The sequence below is a fragment of the Lathamus discolor genome, chromosome 1, assembly GCF_037157495.1.
Source record: "Lathamus discolor isolate bLatDis1 chromosome 1, bLatDis1.hap1, whole genome shotgun sequence".
NCBI lineage: Eukaryota > Metazoa > Chordata > Aves > Psittaciformes > Psittacidae > Lathamus > Lathamus discolor.
Genome location: NC_088884.1, coordinates 85830946 through 85851679, shown reverse-complemented (window position 1 = coordinate 85851679; position 20734 = coordinate 85830946). Strand labels below are relative to the sequence as shown.

General features: G+C 42.2%; 1 protein-coding gene across 1 annotated transcript in view; it reads right to left on the bottom strand.

Moving 5' to 3' along the window:
• Window positions 1-1033: 1033 nt before the first annotated feature.
• ST8SIA1 (ST8 alpha-N-acetyl-neuraminide alpha-2,8-sialyltransferase 1) overlaps window positions 1034-20734 on the bottom strand; it is a 131496-nt gene continuing 111795 nt past the window's right edge. Inside the window, exon 5 of the mRNA XM_065684416.1 lies at window positions 1034-2033. Coding sequence (XP_065540488.1) covers window positions 1547-2033 — 487 coding nt within the window. The 3' untranslated portion in view covers window positions 1034-1546. The remainder of the gene's footprint in view (window positions 2034-20734) is intronic.

Genomic DNA, 20734 nt, shown 5'->3' with positions numbered 1-20734 from the left:
TGATGGAAGGATAAGAAAGAGAACATTGATCTGGATTTTTAAAGTTAATGGTGATAACATCTTGCAGCTGAAATTGCACTGTGGACTGAGCTGGGATTCTCTTCTTGTCCTACAGTGCTAAACCAAAGCAAACAAACAAAAAGATTTCTCACTTACATGGCAATAGGACCATCTGCTGCCCAAGTAATAACCCAGAATAAAACAGTCCTTCAGGCACTGCACTAGCTGGAGCAGCGTGCGTGCAATGCACACACTGACATAATTCACCTGCTGCGAGAAGAGAGGCTGCCTTATATAAGGGCCTGCCATTTTCCTTTTTAATTGCTGGCTATGCAGCTTTTCAGTGCTCCCAAAGGCTGTTTCATTTCTCAGACTACCTTTAACCAGAGACAATCTTGAGAGAAAAGTACAAGTCTTTAAGGCTAATGTTACAATTCAAGCAGAAGAGCTAGTCACACAAAGAGAAAGGGTTTTCAAAGCTTCAACTCATTTAAAATGACACATTCATTTCTGCAGTTTTTCTGCATATAAGCAAGTGAAGAACCTCATTCTGCATTCTACTGAACACCTCAAATACCCTTTACAGTCAATGAACATCTGGAGTCCAAATGAATACAGAATTAATTCCTAAGGCTATACAGCAAAACAGGTCAGGAACCACCCCTACTACAAAAGTCACTGTGGAAATCTTTGAAATCTTGCAGCAGGTCAACTGAAACCAGGCTGCACTTCACTACTGGTTTTGTAACATACTTCTCATTTTCAGATCAATTTGCCTTAACCAGCGCTTGCCCACAATATAGCATTATCATTAACTATAAGTGCAACGACCTAAACTACCCTGATAAAAACTACAACAGGTAGGTCTATCCATACTCAGTAGCAGGGCATTCCTAGGACATTCTTCTAACCAGATTCTTAGCACCCTTCACTCTACCAAGAGTTTTCAGAGGCGCTGATGGTACTTGGCTCCTGGGTCTTTTAAGCCTTTCCTTTTTCTTCCACTGGGGAGGAAAGGAAGGGGGGGGGGGGGGGGGGGAATAGGAAAGGAAAGAATCAAACAAAGTCAACAACGCACACATGTTCTCCTACACACAAACATACCCAAACAGAGGGAAAGGAAAAAAAGTAAAAAGGAAAGTTGTATGAGGTGCCAGTCTGGAATGAAATGGATTTTTGAACAGACAGTCATATTTGGCACTGCCAGTAAAAGCTTGTGGGTGGCCCTGTGTCTCTCTGAGCCTTAATGCCCTTTTTACATCGGTCATTTAAAAACATCCCCCAGAAAGTTCAGCTGTGTTGCTTGACATTATTTTCACAATGCTGCTGAATGGACTCAGTGGAGAGATCCTCTTCCCCCACCCCAGTTCCATAAAGCACTATACATTAAGGACGTATTCCATTTGGCCTTCAAGTAACATTTTTATGGTCCATGCAGATGCACAATTATTTTCCCTTTAAAAAGAAACAACAGAAAACAGAACACTCTGTTGTAGAGAGTTGAAATTAAAAACTATTGGATCTCCCAAACAGACTCCTATAATCCTCAGGCAGAAGACTGGATTAAAGGGTCCTCACATGGTTCTAGCTGCATTCTCAGTACACCACTTTTATGAAGAAACCAGAGCTGTAGAAATTCCTCTGGCATGGCATGGAATCCAGAATCTGGCAGGACATTGTCATAGTAATGATGGCTAATAAACTTCCCATGTAGGTCCACCGAGAACGGCCAGAAGCCATAAATTGTTACTTCTTCACACAGACCAAGGGCAGCACTGACTAGGAAAAGTCCTGTGGAAAGCCGTTTGGCATGGATACCTTTGCTCTTCCAGAACTTGCCAATGTCCCGCAGGAAATTGGGGTTGGCGAAAAGGACCGCCTGCTTGGCACCAAAGTCCTTCAGGGTGTAATAGACGCGTAGGGAGGGTCCTGTCCCCGTCTTCATTGAGAAGGCTGGCATGTAGATGTAGCTGTGATTATACACCTTCACACTATCCACAAATGCTTTTCGAGACCACAGCAAATTCTGAAACCTGTAAAACAACAAGAGAAAAACAATTTGGTCACACAGAGGTTTTCCCAGTCATTTCAAAAAGCTGCTCTCCACAGCCATATTTAGAGTTAACAGCACACATTTCCCAAGCCCAGAGAAAGCCCAGATAAACTTGTGACTGTCTGACACTGCCCCTCTTCTGAGACGATAAACTTGAATGGACAGTTGAAAACTACCTGGTACCCTGCTAACTCCAAACCCTAAAACATTTCTGATTTAATAATTTTTAAAAACCCTGACTGAACACAGAAAATATTCCTCAAAATCAATCCTGTTTAGTGACATTTTTCCTTTGTTCAAAAAACAACTTATATCTTTTAGGCACAGGAACCTTGAAAAGAAATTTTGAAGTCCACCCTGTTCTTTCTTCTTAAAAGCATACTAAAAAAAAAAAAAAAACCAACCCAAGTTACCTGCTGAACAAGCAATACCAAGAAATATTTAAATAGAAACTTTGGGCTTATAAAACTTGTAACACTTCTAGGAATTGTTTTTGTTATGCCTGTATAATGACTTAGGTCGCACTACCATAGTAGTTAATTCTCATTCTGGAACTGAGAGAATTCTCAAAGAACGTACTTCGTTACAAACAATAAGACAGAAATTGATTAATTGTTCAGGATAAGTGGCACCACAAAGAAAACAGCAACAGGCACCAGACAATATTCTGTGGTGTTTAAGATGTCACAGTTTACACACTGAGTAGGTTTAAAAGCAGCTGGTATTTGTAGCATGCAAATTAAAGGGGACACTAGTTGGCAACTATGAGGAGGGTAACACCTATGTACAGGTTATTTCTCTAATATGATAGTTTCCTCATTGCTTGATATAAAAACTATATCAGGTTAAATTTTTTTTTAATTGCCAATAACAATTTGCTGATACCTATTTTATCCCTGATGGGGATATAGACTTATAGACTTTTATCCTATTCCAAAACCAGTATCCTGTCAAGATACCTTTCCTTGCCATATGCTTCTGGATATGCCAAGATGAACGAGATATCTGGCAGGAAATCCTAGGTCATTCACACACCCCAAGCCCTTCACTGATGTTTGACCTGTCCTGACATCTGACGCTAAACAAATCACTTTTCAGTAAAATATTGAAGTATCCCAAATATGTATCATTGGATGTAACTGATATGGAGGTCAGACAGAGTCATAATAAAATACAGTATCTAAAACACAAACTTGCTAAGTGACAGGAACACTTACAGTTGACTGCATTGGAGGGTACCTTTGCATGAGTAAGTCACTATGATTTGCTCTATATAATCTGCTTGCTTTCCAGAGTCCACACAATCTTTAGAGCACAGTAAGCCCTCCCTACCTTTAACACATGACAGCATCGATAGCCTGCAGCATGCAGGCAAAGTTTAATGCATTAAAAGTCACTTCTGCACAAGCCTCACACTCTTTTCATTGCAGCTGGGTTGCTGTCTGGCCTGTGTTCCCTAATTTTTTTCTGAGCTCCCAAATGCCTGTCTTGCCATTGTTATTACCTTTTCTCTGTTTCTTGCAGCTGAGGCGAATGTGTCACAATGGATTTCATAGCCAGGTAGCAGAAAGGAGGTGCAGGCAAAGAGATATGTATAAGAATACCTTTTTTTAAATGGTTATGAAGGGATCAATTTTATAGAGCTCTTTGAAACAATAGGAAGAATCACACACACAACAACTTACACAGGTTCAAGTAGAATGCCAGATGACCCCAAGAAGTACCATCTAAACTTTCAGCTGAAACAATTGTCAGCAAAAAAAATACACAGCTTCAACAGCCTTGAATTGTCTCACAAAGATGTGCCTGGTTCTTTGAAGTCTTTGTTTTGGCAGAAAACTCAAAATATTCCTAATAAGTTTAAAGATTTTGTTGACATTTTCAACATGAAATATTTGGTCTCCTGATTTCTTATAAGTATCTTTCAAAAATTCCTTCACATGGAATTAGAATACAGCTGTTCTACAGCAAAACCCATGAAATCTGCCTGGGTCTTCATTACTGTTTTGCTCTTACGATCTGCTTTGTCTACACGCTGCTATTTGCTAATGTAGACAAAGCTACTGCCTTCCAAGCAAGAAATTGATTCAACCTGAACACACAAAACAAAGCAATAAAAATAATTTCATAACTTACTGCATTTGGCATTCTTTTCTGTAGAAGTAGCCAAGACACAGATGAAAATAGAAGGCCAGCCAAGACCAAGGTGCCCTGGCAGAAATTCATTGTCTGGCTGTACTTTCTCATATGGGCCCTGCCACTCCATTACTATCAGACTTTTAACTAAGTATTCCAAAAAACAGGCTTTACCATCCTCTCTTTCAAAGGAGGAAGCAGGACAACTTGCCAGATACTAAGGTACAGGAGTTGGGTACATCCTATCAAACTTATTTCAATTCCATCAGGACATAGTCACTGAGAGTAAAAGGGAAAAAAAGCCTGGCTTAATACTTCCCATATTCACCCAGGTGCTCAGACCCTTAGCATCCAAACCCTGTTCTAATAACCCTAATTTCTTTTAAAAGGTAGAAGAAGATCTACAGCAGGCTTTTGGACTACTGCCCTTCCCATAATCTGGGACATCCACTGGAAGGTGGGTGATGCAGTTTCAGACTTCTATGCACAGTAAAAGGAATTCAAGCACACAGCTTGATGTGTTCACACCTTGGCTGAAGGGAAGGCAGAGATGGGTCCTCTTGTCACTCCCGGAAGCCAGTTGTACTGTGTCCTTTCCTACTTAGAACTAGTTAACAAGTTTAACTTCAGAATGCAAATAGATGTGGTCATTCTAAAACTGCATTTTTAGCAAATGTACCATTCACAGAAAAACACTGCACAGCTCTAAGTTTAATACATTAAAATTGCTCAGATGCCTTCACAGAGGGCCAAGGACTGTCTCTGAATATTCATTTGCTATCATGACCACAACACATTTACATTTTTTCTAGATTAATTTCCCGAAGTGCCTTTAAGTAATGAGAAGTAAATGGTACTGCCACAGGAGCAGTGCATGAGAAGGACTTCACACAGAAGGGACAGCATTTGTCATGCTGCTGCAAACTGTCCTTCAGGAACACCATCACCTCCTGCAAACCCATGCCTTATTCCAATGATCTAGACTGCAGTGTCAGTAGGCATCACTCCAAGTTCAACAGATGGACATCATACAGGTGGCTAAGAGCCCATGTAGAAACATAAAACATGCTGATTATGGCTGGTCTGGTGGTCTAACACAGCCGAAAAGCTGCTGCCCATCTTGCACTCCTCGTGCGAGGAGATATTAGAAGCAAACGAATTTTTCTCTTCCCCATTTGTAAAAATAGGAGCCCCAGCCAGCTTCCTGACATTTCACAGACTGGTTAGAGGCTGAGAAACCTCAGGACAAATGCTGTGCATCAGCAAGTTTCTAGAAATGGCACTAGAAGCTCAGATATATTTTTCTTTAACTCTCAATTCAGACAGGGAGTCCTCCAGGCAACCCATTCCAGGTGGCTTTGAGGGTAGCATACTGCATCTGCTCTAGCAGACAGCAGGGAGCCTACCCCATGCCTGACAGACTAGGAGAGGTTTTCCTCTACAGCTGACCAGCTCCATAGAGCATGCTAAGCAAGAAAATGTGTTTTTTTTCCTGCTTGTCCTTGCATGGACACCGCCAGCCTGGTGCAGTCCTTGCATCCAGATAGAATCATAGAATCTACTAGGCTAGAAAAGATCTTTAAGTTCATGAAGTCCAACCATTAACCTAGCACTGCCAAGTCTTCCACTGAACCATGTCACTAAGGGCCTCATCTACATGGTTTTTAACACTTCCAGGAATGGTGATTTCACCATTTCCCTGGGCAGCCTGTTCTAATGCCTGATCACCCTTTTGATGAAGAATTTTTTCTTAATATCCAGTCTCAACATCCACTGGTACAGCTTGAGGCCATTACCTCTTGTCCTGTCACTTGTTACTTGGAAGAAGAGACCAAACCCCACCACCCTCCATCCTCGTTTTAGGTAATTGTAGGGAGTGATGAGGTCCCTCCTGAACCTTCTCTTCTCCAGACTAAACATCCTCAGGTCCCTCAGCTGTTCCTCATCAGACTTGTGCTTCAGATCCTTCACCAGCTTTGTTGCCCTCCTCTGGACCCACTTCAGCACCTCAATACTTCTCTCGTAGTGAGAGGCCCAGAGCTGAACACAGTGTTCAAGGTACAGCCTCACCATGTGCACAAACTCCTTCCCTCATGCTGATCCTCTCCCAGCCTCCTTTAAATGAGGAGCTGCTAGTTCCTAATTAGTGCTTGCGTCTACCCAACATGCTTTGAGCATGGGGTACTCTCAGCAGCACAGCCCAGAAGCTGTGCAGCTCATCCCCACACACCAGGCTTCAAAAGAAATGCATCAAATAATCCAGTCCTTCATGCAAGAATGCCTCTTGGGTGACATTATCTCTCTAGCTCAACTATAAGCAAGAAACAGCTGAACTGCTTTCAGGGTCATCCTCTCACCTTCTTCAGTCAAGCTCACACAAATTCGTGGCGGGTTACCAGCATCTAGGTAAAACTGGATTTGGAATCTCCTGAGCAGCACCTGAAGACTATATGAGTAATTTGCAGTAAATGCATCCAGGCAGCTTGACAGCAGCCGAGAGAAACACTGATGACCGTGGACACTGGTGAAAGCAGATCACGGCACGTTCAGCCCAGGCGCTTCACTTCTACTACACTCATTAATGGACAGTGAGCAAATAAACTCTCATCAGCAACACATTTTTGCCATCAGGTCCATATGACAGATCAACTTAAAAAGCACAACTTTCAACAGGCACACGTAGGCACAGCTGCACAGATATTAAGGGAAATAATTTCCCTGATACCAGTTGTACAGTTCCCTTAAATGCTCTGCTCTACTTTTCCAGAGGAAGATGCATCCGAGAAGAAACTGCCACAACACATCATGACAGTACAAGCATTACTTGTACTTAAGAGCATTAAATGTTTTGGGTTTCATTTTTTATCTGTTTTTAATGTTCTTATTGATGTTATTTAACAGATATTCAGAGCCAGGGCTGCTCTCTGGTACAAAGAGATGACTTGCAGTAACCACAAAGAATTTGTAGCAGTGACACCGAGCTAATCCACTTGCAGATAATAATGGCAGCAGTTTCTTATATCTTGGTTTCCTTTTGATCTCCCTGGAGAGTTATTATCTCAGATGATATCCCAGTCACTTCCTGTATTGGCATCCACAAAGTACAAGTTCAGCATTCTGGATTAATTGTAAGTTGACTTAGTGGGGGGGGGGGGGGGGGGGGGAATTGAATAATGAGGGGAACAGCTCAGATGGCAAAAAAATAGAGTATTATTTTAAAATTAAGACAAATAGAGCTCAAGGGAATACAGCAGAAGGCATATAAAGACTTATGTATTTGTCCCTATGGCAAAGGATAACCTTACAAAGATAATTTAAGTAATTTGATGTCAGCATTAGCCAAGAATGATTTAGCAATTTGCTGCAGCTGTTAGAATACGCTTACAGCTGGGGTCACAGGAAGTCAGCTTGCAACCACACATCTGAGCCTTCACTGCTGTGATAGAAGAGTTTTACCTCACTCATTTCTCAGAGTGCTTTATAAGCTTTCACGTAGCGACACCCTCCCTAATGCCCTACACTCTCATTCGTATCATGCGCGTCTTGATTATCTGCCCCTTTGGGATTGTGTAGCCAATCTTACTAAGACACAGACTGTGTCTCAATTAACATCGTACTAGTTTCCATATGCTCATTCTCTATACAGGCACTTTTAGCATGTTAGGTGCAAGGTGTACTACTCTACTGGTTGACACAAGGAGCCAAAACTGAGCACTTAAGGTGCTATAAATTGACCCCCTTTCTTGTTTTATCCTAGCTTCCTCAACTACAGAAGCCACTGTTTACTTATCCTAAGGATAGCTACCTGACTTAAGATTCAATTATAATCCCATTAAATTCAATGGCAAAACCAACTCTGACCTCACTGAAAGTGTGCTCAGAGCCTCAGGCAAAAAAAAAAAAATATCAGGGTTACAATAAACTTCAGAGTGATTTGAAAAGGTATGAAGTAACACAATCAGTTACAAAGACTGATCATTAAACCAATAAAATTACAGATGCCAAACATTCTCCATCAGTGCAGGATGATTTTATTCCTGTGGTAGATTCCCAGTGCTCTGTCTAATCTCGTTCACACAGCTTCAGCATGAACCCCTGTTCTCACTGCAGGTCCCTCCACAGGCACCGTGGTCAAAAGCTCATGGCACAGGTGGGGTGATGCTATTCCCATCTTTTCCTTTGCCCTCTTCCCTTCCCACCTGACTGCCCTATATGGATCCAGAGACAGCAAATCTTCCTCTCAGGTATGCCTGACTCCCAAACTCGCTTCAGCTCATCCTGCAGCACACTGAGACGCCACACTGGCTACTCTTTATTATGGATGGGGGATTCCAACCCTGGAGAGCCTGTGCTTTCCTGTCATCTCTGGTCTCAAAGATGAAAGATAAGTTAGCCTCATTCTCTTTTCCATATACCTCTTCTATGGCATTTTCCAGGTCAAGGATTCTGATTACTCCCACCATCAACTCCAACAACCCAAAAGCAATGAAACACACTCTTTCCACAGTGACTGCAGACTACATCTTCCTCCTCCAGCATGTTTCTTAATGACATTCTGTCCTTAGCACATGACCTTCAGCATAATTTGATGCACTCAGTAGTCAGTTAGACATAGCGGAGTAGTCTCTAATCTCAAAGAAGAAGTAGGCTCCCTTTGTGACTGAATTCAGTATTAACTAGGGTGGGTTTTTCTAAAACTCCACCCATTACTGCTCCTGCAGTGTCACCCTGGGAATACTATATATAGTGCCAAGGGAAAGCTGACTCTCTGTTTTTCAGTGGAATACACAGCTATCCTATACATCAAAGCAATGAAACATTAAAATCAGTGTTCACTGGTATTTTGGGAATGTGTGCGATCCTTATTCTGCCAACTCAAATTAGAATGTGCTTTTAATAGCAGCTCTTTCCAAAAGAAGCAGAGCTGAACATCAATCCTTTCTGTTATCTGACAGCCTGAATCTTAGCTTTCAAAAGATGAGCTGTTCATCTTAGTTTGGCTCTTTGAAGATTGTGGCTGCTTAAATCCCACACAAGTGGAAATAATATAAAAGGATAGGCTGAACAGCATGGCTGTAAACTTCTTGTATTGTCGAAGTGGAATTACTGCCTAGTATTTCTAAATCTTCTCAGTACTTCACAGCTCTTACAGCTGAAAGTCTGGAAGATGAGAAAATAGAGAAGCAATGAAATCAGCTAGGAAAAAAAAAAAAGAAAAGACAAAAATCAGCACAGAACTAAGTCTGATATCTTTAACATTGAACTTCACTGCATTGCAAGCCAGAGCAAGCCTGTGAGAAGAAACATAATCAGATCACATATTTTCTCAGGTTTGATTAAGAACTGCAGCAAAGCTCAGATAGTCTTTATCTCCCTTACTTTAGATTAACATGGGTTCCCTAAGATAGTCTGGTGTGTCTTCAGGACAGCAACCAAACAGGAACAGAACAGTGCGGTGTCTCCTGCAGGTCTAGGTCTTTTACTCAGCTAATGTCCTGACACAGGTCTCTAGACCACTGCCCACAACAGCACTGCAGCAAACACAAAGCTAATAACATTAGCTGTCTGTTTATGCTGGCCTTATATGCTTTATAACCCAAATAAGTAACATACCAAATGATTACGGCCGTGAAAGACCTATTCATAGCTGAGAACACTTTTGCTAAGTCTGTCGAGTTTTCTTTTTAACATCATGACATCCTTCTCGTATGAATAATTTGCAAATATAAGTGAAGGTGACATTCAACCTCTTAGAGCTCTTTCCAAACAGAAATGGATAGATAGAGAAAACAAAAACATTTTAATTAAATGTGTTTTCTTTTTAAAGATGCCCTGTGCTATGGAAAGTGTAGGCCTAAGAGAAATTATTTCAAACTGTAGATGCTTCGACATGCATTATGGCAACAACTTGCAACTAGGATAGGCCCTTTTTAAGTATCTGAGCACCTTTTTTATACTACATATACTGTGATATCTGACATATACCACATGGCCTGCATCTGGAGTGAAGACCCCTATTAAACAACACTATTAACTAAAAGCTTGATAATGGAACAGTTGTTCAGAGCCCATAGGAATATGTGGTGATTCTACAACATTTTTAAGGGGATAAGATCTATTCACACAACTCTAAAATATGCAAAATAAGATCTCCCTATTTCCTGTATTAGCTACTTCTTGGGCATCCTCACCAGCTTTGCATCTCTAGGGCAACGAGCACTGCAATTGAGCAATTAACTAAGTATAAACAGAAGAGCTGATAAACTGTTCTCGAGTAGTTATATTAGTGGAGCCAAACATAAGGTTGAAAAGATAGAAAAAGAGAGAAAGAAACAGCGGCTTGACAGACAAGGAAATCTATACCAGTCCTTGGTCCAAGAGCTCATGCCACTAGTAAAATTCCTGGGAATGAGCCAGGAGAATTCAAGCCATCACAAGGGCTGCAGCTGTATATCTTTAAGTCACCACCTTGAATAATCTTTCAAGTTGGCCCCTCTGAACTAAAAGGTTCTACTTTCATCTCACATCAATTTACAGCGATATTTTTCAGCTATTCTGGTGCTGTTCAGTTGTATCTAGAAGTCTTAGTAGATGCTTCTCAAGGCTTCCAACAGTGTCTGAGATGTGTTGATTTGCTGCATGCTTGATCTTTGAAAGAGCCCACCCTTTACTCTGCAACTCATACGCAGACACCTAGGGAAAAGTAGGAAAACAACCAGTATATTTTAAACTGCACATCCAAGTATATTCAGCTCAGAAGATTTTCTGATACTTGTGCAGTTTCTCAATGAAGTAATCCCAGTGAATCTTACTTCCAAATATTTGCCTAATCTCTTATTTTCCACATCCTTCTAACCAATTATTCTGCCAATACCTTCCTGCTTACATCACAACTGCCTTGATCCCTTTATCAAAAGCCTTTTAAAAATTCAAACAGACTTCATCTACTGCATATAGACTACCCTTATCCGCATGCATCTATTTGAAGAACTTCAGAAATTTTACAAAGTTGAATTTCCCTAGAACTCAACAGTGCTGAATCTTCACAAAAGCACATGCATTTAGTCAAGTGGTCACTAATATTATCTTATAACATGGTCTACAAATTCAGCTGGTAGAGATGTCAGGCTTACAGATCTACTTGAACCATTTTTAAACACTGATCCCATTTTTAACACTTTCCAGACATGAAGTACCAAAGCAGTTTTAAGTTTTAAGTGAGGAAGCACACAATGCTGTTCTTCAGCACTCACAGATGAGTTCAGTCCTGCCAATACCTTCACATCCATCTTGTCCCTACATTATAAATGCTCTAATAATTACCTTGGTTTCAGCATACTGAGGCTGCCCATGGACACAGGGAATTTCGTCAGTTTCAGTAAACACAGATGCAAATAATTCATACAGCCTCCCTGTGTCTTCTCTGAGCGCTATTTTTCTACCTGATCATCAACTAACCATATACACATGGCAAGTGCGGGGTGATTTTTGCTCTTTTTTGGCTTGTACTGTTGCTCGAAGGAGGACATAGCATTGGATTTTCAATCTTCTAGTTAGCTCTTTTGGGAAGCTTTTTCTGCCTGCCACATAGATAAAATATTTAGTCAGCCAGAGCCTATACTAAATTGTGTTTCCTCTAGCTATAACTTCAGCTTTCGGTAGGTTGTTTCTCTGTTTCCATTAATCTTCCTTTTCTTTGCCCTTTAGTGATGTCAAATTCCTTTTACATTTTCTTAAGGCTTCATAGATGCTCCTAGCACTGTGTTTTCAGTATGGTACCCTTTGGAAGGTCCAGAGTTTTGAGTAAATAATCTAAATATATTTTCCAAGATGTATGGTTTTTAATCCTGAGAATGCCACTTAAACTTCTTTTCAACACAATTAAACTGCCAAGGTTTCTCCCCAGCTGTTAGTACACCCTGTACTCAATTTAAATTGCTATAGCTAGAACACTCTTGACAAAAAGCCCAAACAAAATCAAAGTACAGATACCTGAAACATGCTGGAGCTTTTGCTAATCTCTTCAACTGTTTTGATACCTGTGAAAGTGCTGAAGTTTCTTCACCTTTTTTCTCCTCATTAACTTAATTCAAAAGAAGATACAATGTCAAAGTAGTAAAAACCAAACTTTCTTTTTCTTTTAAGGTAGCAGGAAATAAATGCTATTTTCTAGGACAAAGTAATACTTTTGAAAGGCAGAGCATGTCACTGGTACTTTACAGCCCCCTATTCACTAGCTGAGGAAAGTGGAACAAAACATTCAATTCTCCTCTTCTCTTAGTTTCCGAATCCCAGAGAAGGGTCAGTAGCATTGATACTAGATTATATAGGAGCAGCTTTGCAACTGTAGTTGGTGTTCTCCCCATGTCACACGTTTAGAGGTGGCTCTGCCTCTTGTTTTATATAATACACAATAATTCATAGGTGCTCCCACCTACTCACATTCTGAAATACCAGAAAAGAAAACCCTTCTCTCTTTTGCTCCCTAGCTCAGAGAATGGTCAATTGCAATTAATTGTCTGAAATGGATGGATCTTGACTCCTGAAGGCAGCATTGGCAGGATATTCACCTAGGCAATGCAATCTCAGATATCAGCAATGAGTAAAAAATGGTCTTTCAAACCCTCTTGTGAAAGCTAATTTTACTGGACATACTATACTCATTAAATCAGGGAGGAAGACAAGAAGAGGGTCTAACTGGTGGTGGAGTCACCCAGCCTAGTCACGCAAACAGGAACAGTATCAGCAGGTAACACTGGTGGCACCAGTCCAGCATGCCCCTTTGCCAATGGTCAGGACTGCCTCCTCCTAGATACATGGGTTTGCAGAGGAGATGGTAAGCCCCTTAGCAATAAGAGTTGTATGTGAAACTATGATCAAACTATAAACTCCTGGGTTTGTACTCTTTTGAGCTCTTTCCTCTCCAAAACCCAAAGAACGTCAGCTTTTACAGATGTTCACATTCAAATGATTAAGGAAAGCAAGTTGCCATCCCCTTCAGAATCAGGATTCCTTTCAGATTCAGTCAGCACAAAAAACAAGCTCCTTTTTATTTTTAAATACACAGAGTAATTAACACTGAATTACAGTAAAAATTCTATCAAAGGACTTCTGACAATTACATTAATACTAAATAACTTCCACATGCTTTATGTGATTACAATAAACACCAAAGATGTGAAAACACATTAAGCCATTATTTTAAAGTAATACTGAATAATCAAACTAGAAAAAAAGTTACCATTAATGGCTTGTTTCCCTGAACCAGCGGTAACCCATTACCTGAAAAAACTTTATATTTGGACCTAACAAACAGGCTAAAGGGTGTTTTGGAGAGAGGAGGAAGGCATGGTCTGGGGTCCACAGCACAACTCAGAAACAGGGAAACAGAGTATCTTACGGGCATTGGTTTGATAAGGCTAGGGTGTTTTTCAGATAAGGCCAATCTGCAGGTTTGAAAGTAGCTGTAAATGTCAAGTCTGTCAGCAGCTCTGAAAAACCTGAGGTTGGCCATGAATCACACAGGGCAAAAACCAGCCACAACCATAAACTCACCCTTGAGGAAGTAGTTACACCTCCAGAAGTTTTCCAAATGCCAGGAGAATCATTCAGTGATCAGCTGCTTTGGCTGACAGACCTTTACAGAATCACAGAATCCCAAGGGTTGGAAGGGACCTAAAAAGATCATCTAGTCCAACCCCCCTGCAAGAGCAGGGTAACCTACAGTACATCACACAGGAACTTGTCCAGGTGGGCCTTGAATATCTCCAGTGTAGGAGACTCCACAACCCCCCTGGGCAACCTGTTCCAGTGCTCTGTCACTCTTACAGTAAAGAAGTTCTTCCTGATGTTAACGTGGAACTTCCTATGTTCCAGTTTACACCCATTGCCCCTTGTCCTATCACTGGATATCACTGAAAAAAGCCTAACTCCATCATCCTGACACCTACCCTTCACATATTTGTAAACATTGATGAGGTCACCCCTCAGTCTCCTCTTTTGCAAGCTAAAGAGACCCAGCTCCCTCAGCCTCTCCTCATAAGGGAGATGTTCCACTCCCTTAATCATCTTTGTGGCTCTGCGCTGGACTCCTTCAAGCAATTCCCTGTCCTTCTTGAACAGAGGGGCCCAGAACTGGACGCAATATTCCAGATGCGGCCTCACCAAGGCTGAGTAGAGGGGGAGGAGAACCTCTCTTGACCTACTAACCACTCCCTTTCTAATGCACCCTAAGATGCCATTTGCCTTCTTGGCCACAAGAGCACATTGCTGGCTCATGGTCATCCTCCTATCCACCAGGACCCCCAGGTCCCTTTCCCCTTCACTACTTTCCAGCAGGTCAACCCCCAACCTGTACTGGTACATGGGGTTGTTCTTCCCCAGATGCAAGACTCTACACTTGCCCTTGTTAAATTTCATCAAGTTTCTCCCCGCCCAACTCTCCAGCCTGTCCAGGTCTCGCTGAATGGCAGCACAGTCCTCTGGTGTGTCAGCCACTCCTCCCAGTTTTGTGTCATCAGCAAACTTGCTGATGGTGCACTCAGTTCCCTCATCCAGGTCATTGATGAAAATATTAAACAGCACCGGTCCCAGCACCGACCCCTGGGGAACTCCACTAGTCACAGACCTCCAGCTAGATTCTGCGCCATTGACCACAACTCTCTGCCTTCTTCCTTTCAACCAGTTCTCGATCCACCTCACTACTTGATCGTCAAGCCCACACTTCCTTAGCTTATCTATGAGGATGCTGTGGGAGACAGTATCAAATGCCTTACTGAAATCAAGAAAAACTACATCTACCGCTCTACCATCATCCCTCCACCTAGTCACTTCCTCATAGAAGGCTATAAGGTTGGTCATACATGACTTCCCCCTCATAAAACCATGTTGGCTGTTCTTAATGACCCCCTCATCCTTGATATGCCTAGTGATGGAGTCAAGAATAAGTTGTTCCATCATCTTTCCAGGGATGGAGGTAAGGCTGACCGGTCTATAATTACCCGGGTCCTCCTTCTTGCCCTTCTTATAGATTGGTGTGACCTTTGCCATCCGCCAATCCTCAGGCACCTCGCCCGTTTCCCACGACTTACCAAAGATGATGGAGAGTGGCCTAGCAATGACCTCCGCCAGCTCCCTCAGCACCCGTGGGTGCATTCCATCCGGACCCATCGATTTACAGATGTCCAGTTTGCATAGCTGATCCCTAACCCAATCCTCATCTACCAAAGCAAACTCCTCCTTTGTCCTGACTCCTTCTGGGGCTATAGAAATCCGGGGCCCTCGGGGAGAGTCTGCAGGAGTAAAGACAGAGGCAAAGAAGGCATTCAGCACCTCTGCCTTCTTTATATCCTCTGTCTCCAGGGTACCCACTTCGTTCAGCAGTGGGCCTATATTGCAGCTCAGTACACGTATTTCCAAACCAGCTAATCAAACAGCACAAGTGGTGAAATTCAACCTCTTGTTTTACAGACAAAGGCCAGAATAGCTTGTATGGTGATGTGCAACACTCGGGAGCTATTGCTGAGATTTTTATCGAGGCTTTATGCAGGTAATGATTTGGAAAAGGAATATACTTTTTAACAAGCAAAATATTTTTATCTGCTTTCACCTCAAGGCCAATATTTCCCTTTCCTAATCTGCTACTCTAGTAAATCACAGTGCAGTGCTGCTTTGCTTTACCAAGCTACAGTCAGGAACCTTATGTAGGCCAGCAAATTTAGCATTTTGCTAGTAATACCAAATCCTCTTCAAACTGGTCCTGCTTGTTATAAAAATTAGACCATTTCTTCTACTCCCCTCCCCCCCTCACCTGTATTTTTTATGTTAAAAAGAACAACCTAAGGAATGCTGTGTTATAAAAGATTCATCTACTTTGAATATACCTTGAAATAGGAGTAGAAATACAGTCATTAGGGTCCTGTCTTGATGCTTTAAATTGACACAAATCCCCCAACACCAACAGATGTAAGCTAACTTTCATCAAATGAATATGTAGGTCAGTCTTCATGATATCATATGCCAGATACTTAAAGTTTCAGAAACCACCAGTGCAGTGCATTATTCAAGCAGAACACTGTGAACATACAATTAAAGAAAATGATATTATCTGGATGCACAAGGCTATGGAGATGATTCATTTAGCATAATCATTTGCATTCCTGAACCTTGGATGTTTAATGTACCAGGAGAAATGAGGGATGGCAGCAACTATGTTGGAGCATGAAGTGAATAAAAATACTAAGGCCACTGCAGAATTTTTCTGGCAGAAAAGTCCCATGTGTTCTGTTCCAGCAACAGTTCTGAGTTTCATTTCCAGCTTAATGGACCTAGGAGCATGAAGTCAAAAGCATAAACAATTTGCATGAGGGCATACTAGTTTGCCTAATGAATTTCCTTTCAGAAAGCCAGTTGGCTCAAATAGTTCAGTCAATACAGGGCAGCCAACTCTCCGGTTGGTTTTTCTCAACACCATCCTCTGCAGTTGTAAGTGCTGGAGTACTAGGCATACACAGGGCAGATGCATGACCTAGTTCAGCTACGGTATACCAACCACAAGGTCTCTTGGGATAGCCCAGCAGTGCTATCTTTTTCAGCACAATCTAACCTCAATTATTCGTGAACAATTCATTTGCATGTAACAACACGTACAAATTTCCCCAACAGACAGAGGAACAAAGGAGCAGGAACAAAGGACTGAAGGGATCACCTGGGTTTGCCGTTTCTGCTGTGGCTGGGTTAGGCACATGCTGCAGGCATTCTGGCAGAGCTGAGATGCCAGAAGGGAACCCAAGAAGGAACAGAGAAGATGCAGAGCAAATAGCCTATGGGAAATCCTGTGGCATCAGCACTGTAAGAGATGCTAAGGATTCAGGAGGCTCTTTAGGAGCTTCCAACAGCCCTGAAATGCTTCATAATGTCATGTAACTAACACAAAACCTGTGATAAAGAATCAAACGCTACAACTGTCAGATGCTGGGTTAGAAAAAAATAAAAAACAATGAGGGGAGAGGGGTCCAGCAGAAAACAGGGACATCATCAGGGTCCTCTTGTCTCTAACCTATGATGATAGTTGCTGTAAATAAAAGCTCACTGATGGTCTTAAAGAGGCATCTGTGGCTTATATTGCAAAATCTACAAGCAGACCCACAGTGCACACTACTGACACGGAGCAAAAGCTTCCTGCTCAGCCCAGAAGCGGGGATCAGTTTTCTCCCAATAGTTTTTTTAAACTATTTCTCCTTTCCAGCTCAGGACACTGAAGCTCCAGCTCCTAAACCCCACCTAACATGGTTCCAAACTCAGCCGTCTCAGTTTTTAAGACTGGATGCTTCAGACCTAAGCAAATTAAGACATACAAAGTCAAATGTACAGGCAGCTTAGTGGAGCCACTTCACTGTGTTAAACTTTGTTCCAAAAAGTCTTCTACCCAAAAGGACGGTAAGAACTTGTGCAAGCATCCATTTTCAGGATGGCAGTTTTGTACAGCCATACCTTATAATTGCTGGCGACACAGTGATGTAATAATGCTGAGAAATTTATTGTCCCCATTAAATTGAAAAGAGCCTCAAAGCCAGCAGAATTGCTGAATTCCTGATTGCTCACATAGCTTAACGATGTTAGCTCACACTTTGGCTCTGTTCCAGGTGCTCCAGCTACTTCTCTCCAAGACAAATACATTACAGGGACTAAATCAACATCCTCGTAATCCAGTGTGTGCTGCTTGGCATCGGAGCCGTGGATTGGCCCCTAGCCCTCTCTATTTACCAGTAGCTACATCTCCACTGCACATCAGATAAGGGAAATGCACGAGTGCAGTGCAAGAGAGGTGAGAAACAAGCACATGTTGCCATTGTCACAAGCCATCCCTGGGACTACAGCTAGGATCCTAGGGCATCACAGGCCAGTGGACCTGTCTTTAGGCTGTGTAGCTTTACCAGCCAAGAACATCTAACGTTGGTCTTCGTGATGGCTATACAAGCCAGTAGGGGATTTTACAGTGGAGTTGAAAACAAAGCCATGAACACTTTGCTGCTGTGAGTCAACACGTGGGTAAAAGGTTTGTGATCACACATGGCAACAACTTGCACACACACAGGCTTACTGAGCTGAGCCCTCCACGGGCAGAGATTTGCTTTCCTCCCAAGTTCACGTCTGAAACTGGGAGTGAACTTCATCCTTCAGACATTGCCTGCAGGAAATAAAAACCGGGCAAAGCCACCAAAGGTTGGGGAAGGGGCAGAGCACTGGTCTTGCTCAGGCTCACAGTAATGTATTCCCCACTCCCTCAGGAGGACACAGAGGATTGTATAATACCCTTTACAGCACAATCTGTGCACTGTCAACAGTTTTTTTACTTTATTTTTACATTTATGCTGAGTACGGTGTTATATGCTTTCACATGCTTTCAACTTCCATATGCATACAATCTTCTACTTAAAATATCCTGCTTGTCATCTTCCTGAATTTCATTTCCTCTGGGAGAGTTCCTGCAAGATTCAAGTAGCCACATTCTGATTTGCTGTCCTTAATCATGAAAGAAACCCTGAACTTTCTTGCACAACAGTATTCTGAAACTTCACAGCATCACATATTTTCTGATATAAAGGTAATTGAACTAACAGCCCATACCCTTCACATAAAACCTCATTAAAAGAAAGAATTATCTTTGTCATGTTTGAAAACCAATGATGATAAAAAATAAAACTATAGGATCACAGTACTCAACTCACTTTCAAAGTTACCAGTTTTACATGTCTAAATATGCAACAGTATTTTAAATAAAGTTCCCAAATAACTTAAAAACCCAATATTTTTTATTAGAAAGCTCCGTATTTACATTTTTCTAAGATTAGCCTTGAGCATTCACAGCTAAACTGTAACTTACCGAGGAATCTAGTACGTAAGAAAAGCTTATTAGAACCATAATGGAAGAAGTTACTTTCTTATTTTCTTCCACAAATCCTCATGTTTCAGTGGCAAAAAACTTCTAAGCATCTGCAGTGCTATTTGTGTGCTTGATGGAAGATTAGTTAACTGTTGTTAGTGAAATACACCTTAGCTAAGAAATCAGTTAAAGCTAAAGAGAGAATTTTGTTACGGGTTTTAGAGCTAGTATACTAGGAAAATTCTCCCTGTGACCCACATGCCAGGAATTGGTTACAGAAGCAAATAAAACCTGTTAAATCTGTTTTTTTCACCTCACTCTGTTCTCAGTCACTTGAAACTGCTATTGTTTTTAATTGCTACTAAAATAGAATCATAGAATCATAGAATAGTTAGGGTTGGAAAGGACCTTAAGATCATCTAGTTCCAACCCCCCTGCCATGGGCAGGGACACCTCACACTAAACCATGTCACCCAAGGCTTCATCCAACCTGGCCTTGAGCACTGCCAGGGATAGAGCACTCACAACCTCCCTGGGCAACTCATTCCAGTGCCTCACCACCCTAACAGGAAAGAATTTCCTCCTTATATCCGATCTAAACTTCCCCTGTTTAAGTTTTAACCCATTACCTCTTGTCCTATCACTACAGTCCCTGACGAAGAGTCCTTCCCCAGCATCCCTATAGGCCCCCTTCAGGTACTGGAAGGCTGCTATGAGGTCTCCAAGCTGCCTTCTCTTCTCCAGGCTGAACAGCCCCAACTTCCTCAGCCTGTCTTCATACGGGAGGTGCTCCAGTCCTCTGATCATCCTCATGGCCTTCCTCTGGACTTGTTCCAACAGTTCCATGTCCTTTTTATGTTGAGGACACCAGAACTGCACACAATACTCCAGCTGAGGTCTCACAAGAGCAAAGCAGAGGGGCAGGATCACCTCCTCCTTCGACCTGCTGGTCACACTCCTTTTGATGCAGCCCAGGATACGGTTGGCTTTCTGGGCTGCGAGCACACACTGCTGGCTCAAGTTCATTTTCTCATCGACCAGCACCCCCAAGTCCTTCTCTGCAGGGCCGCTCTGAATCTCTTCTTTGCCCAATCTGTAGCTGTGCCTGGGATTGCTCTGACCCAGGCATAGGACCTTGCACTTGTTGTGGTTGAACTTCATAAGGTTGGTATCAGCCCACCTCACAAGTGGGTAGAGGTCCCTCTGGATGGCATCCCTTCCCTCCAGCATATCAACTGGATCACACAGCTTGGTGTCATTGGCAAACTTGCTGAGGGCGCACTCAATCCCACTGTCCATGTCAGTGATGAAGATGTTGAACAAGACCGGTCCCAACACCGATCCCTGAGGGACACCACTCGTTACTGGTCTCCAGCCGGACATTGAGCCATTGACCACAACTCTTTGTGTGCGGCCATCCAGCCAGTTCTTTATCCACCGAGTGGTCCATCCATCAAATTGATATCTCCAATTTAGAGACGAGGATGTTGTGTGGGACAGTGTCGAACGTTTTGCACAAGTCCAGGTAGATGACATCAACTGCTCTACCCCTGTCCATCAGTTATGTAGCCCCATCATAGAAGGCCACCAAATTGGTCAGGCAGGATTTCCCCTTAGTGAACCCACGTTGGCTTCACCCAGCACCTTGTTGTTTTTCTTGT